Below are 2,532 nucleotides of genomic sequence, written 5' to 3' on the forward strand. Positions count from 1 at the left end.
AATTTTGCAGCTATTTTTACGCGATAAATGCAAAACTACAATACATATTTACTATCCAAATGACTTGCACTACATTTGTATTAAAAAAATTTCAAAACTTCATCTACCAATGAGTTACGCTAGTTTCTGTTGGCACTGAATACGGCGCTGAGCCAAGCTGAGCGCAGTCTCAAAACAGTGAGCGCCCTTTCAAAATGAGCTGTCTCATAGTTTTCAGTTGGCCTCGCTCGAGCTCAGGAAAGCCAAAACATTTGTAAGAGAGCTCAGCGCAAGCTCTCGTTGATTTTACAGTCGAACCTGGGCTCAGCTCAAGGCTCACTTTGTTTGTGACGTATTGTGAGCCCGGGCTCAAGCTCAGAAAACTTTTTCATAAACTTTCGGGCTCGGCTCGGGCTCGTGACTTAATCAATTATTTCGAAGAGCCTCGCTCAATTCGCGCTCGGGCTCGCTAAATTGAGGTGAGCGCGGACAGCTATGCTACAAACTACTTTTATCCCAAACAGCGGATCGCAAAGTTATGAAATCTTTTCCTCTCAGATTGCAAGAGTCATGCATTACGTGGTAGTTCTCGTTTCCACACATTTTAAAACACCAGCTAGATTCCTCTGGCAGTGATATTTCGTAACAGTGCAAATCTGTATTAAAATGTGTTGCTTTATAAATTTGCCCCGCTAAATATACAAATCCGTTAACTGAAAATATAAACTCAATTTTCATGAATTCTGTTACGGTTTCTCCCTTGACGTTTTCAACTAAAAAGCAATACAGGGTATAAGTGACATTGTTGTATGTCACGGTTTTTAACGAATAAAAGGGATTTGGTAGATTTTGAGGGAATATTTCTTGTAGTTTTATAGGCAATTGCTTTTTATCTAAGAATTTTCCCATAGAGGTTTGTTGTATTCCAGGAATGCTTTCTGAAAGCCAGTTATAACATTGGTAAAACTGATGTCTAATAGATAGGGTTTTAGTCACATTGATTGTATTACGCGTCTTTTGAATTAGTGATTTAAAGTAGCTATGTTTACTTTCGAATCTCATGCACGAGATTGGATACAAAGGACCATATTGTTTAATAGCTGAAGGATAGTGAATTAAGTAATGGAATTTAGGTGTCAGTAACCCGGTGCCAAAGGTTTCACGAACACTTATTAAAAATTCCTCAATTAAAACCTGAAGACGAGGGATACATTCAAGTGCGCAGCTAGGGGAAAATAAGATATCGCAAATCTTTCTCAAATATAAATAAATCTTCCAGTACTCACTTTGAAAATCAATACATTCGTGAAAAATAAATGGAAATACCCGGAATAAACAAAATACCTCACTGGCTGTACCTTTCAAATTCCCGGGGCCTGTAATGGCACTTCTATTTTGTGTTTCCGGCCGATTAGATTCAGTCTTTCCATAATGGAAATTTTGGATTTTTTCATTAATAGCAGTAATTGATATTAATTTGCCATTTAAAAGCGCTTTTAAGCCACATTTTAAAATTGCTGGTATAACCCCTTCCAGTATGTCATGCATAATATCTGGTGGCATTTGTTTCGTGATGTCAAAATAATCAAGATGCATAAGATGGCTCTCAAATCTAACTCCGTATATTGAGCCTTCCCTCGGATCATGGGCCACGTGATTCAAGTGGTATTTATGACGTGGTAGTGATCTAAGTGTGACGGCGCTCTCTTTAGTTTTGTTATATATCTCTTTACGATGTGTCATACAAAAGCGACAAATTCGTCCTTCTCCAAAATTGCAATTAAATCCACATAAATCATGTAAACCCAGGTTGTCGCCACTGAATATAGAAACAAAGCCGTAAATAGTTTTTTCTAAAGAATCAATATAAATCCCTTGTTTTGAGAGAACATCTAAATCAAAAAGAAGGGGCTTCAGAACTTCTTCCCAACCGTATTCTTTAAGGTCAACTGATTTAACTAATAGTATCAAGTGAATGTCACTTATTTTCGAGCGATGCTTTGCTTCTTGGTTTAAAATTGAAAAATAGCACACCATAATTTTCTTCTTCCCTCGCTTAGAGGACAGAGGGTCACAGACCTCAAATTCGTCAACATAAATTTGTAGTTGAATTGTTTCTGTATCAAAGGTTTCTGAACCTCGTGTAATATTTTTCGATAGTTCTCCTTGCAAAAAATGGGAAATACTATCTTTTGCTCTTCCCTCTAAATCTACATGCTTTTCAAACTCATTTTCCCTTGAATATATTTTCTCTAATACCTTTAACAGTGGAACGTAATGAAACTTTTTATTGCCTTCACTCCTAGAGAAACTTATTTCCATAGGCTCGATTAATCCCAGTTGTGTCTTACAAGCCGAATGAACTTTATATTTTATATAGGTGGGGTGGCGTAGCGGTTAGCGCTTTGGCCTCGCAGCAAGAGGATCCCGGGTTCGATCCCGGACTGTGGCACCGGGTGAAAATCTGGGAACAAATCCTTCTGCGTAGAGTTAGCAAGTTCTCTCCCCACTTGTTAAAAGGAGTTTTCCTCCACGGTCTAACCCGGTTTCTCC

At 38.1% G+C, this 2,532-nt stretch overlaps 1 protein-coding gene across 1 annotated transcript; it reads right to left on the minus strand.

Moving 5' to 3' along the window:
- Positions 1–554: 554 nt before the first annotated feature.
- LOC149696380 (uncharacterized) lies at positions 555–2,301 on the minus strand. Its single transcript, XM_089867340.1, has 3 exons — positions 1,324–2,301; positions 682–1,173; positions 555–635 (listed from the first exon to the last, which is right to left on the minus strand). Exons 1-3 carry the CDS (start codon positions 2,299–2,301, stop codon positions 555–557), a joined length of 1,551 nt encoding a protein of 516 aa, XP_089723466.1.
- Positions 2,302–2,532: the final 231 nt, after the last annotated feature.

This window comes from Phalangium opilio, unplaced genomic scaffold (genome assembly GCF_054372755.1).
Source record: "Phalangium opilio isolate 3A_F unplaced genomic scaffold, DU_Popi_V2 ptg000021l_1, whole genome shotgun sequence".
Taxonomy (NCBI): domain Eukaryota; kingdom Metazoa; phylum Arthropoda; class Arachnida; order Opiliones; family Phalangiidae; genus Phalangium; species Phalangium opilio.

Bases quoted from the DNA above. Each gene is read 5' to 3' on its own strand.
- LOC149696380 (XM_089867340.1), bottom strand. From the start codon at position 2,301: ATGGAAATAAGTTTCTCTAGGAGTGAAGGCAATAAAAAGTTTCATTAC. The intron at 1,174-1,323 runs GTATTTTGTTTA...CCTCGTCTTCAG, and splicing joins TGAAAGGTACAGCCAGTGAG to GTTTTAATTGAGGAATTTTT. The intron at 636-681 runs GTATATTTAGCG...ATTTTAATACAG, and splicing joins TATTTTCAGTTAACGGATTT to ATTTGCACTGTTACGAAATA.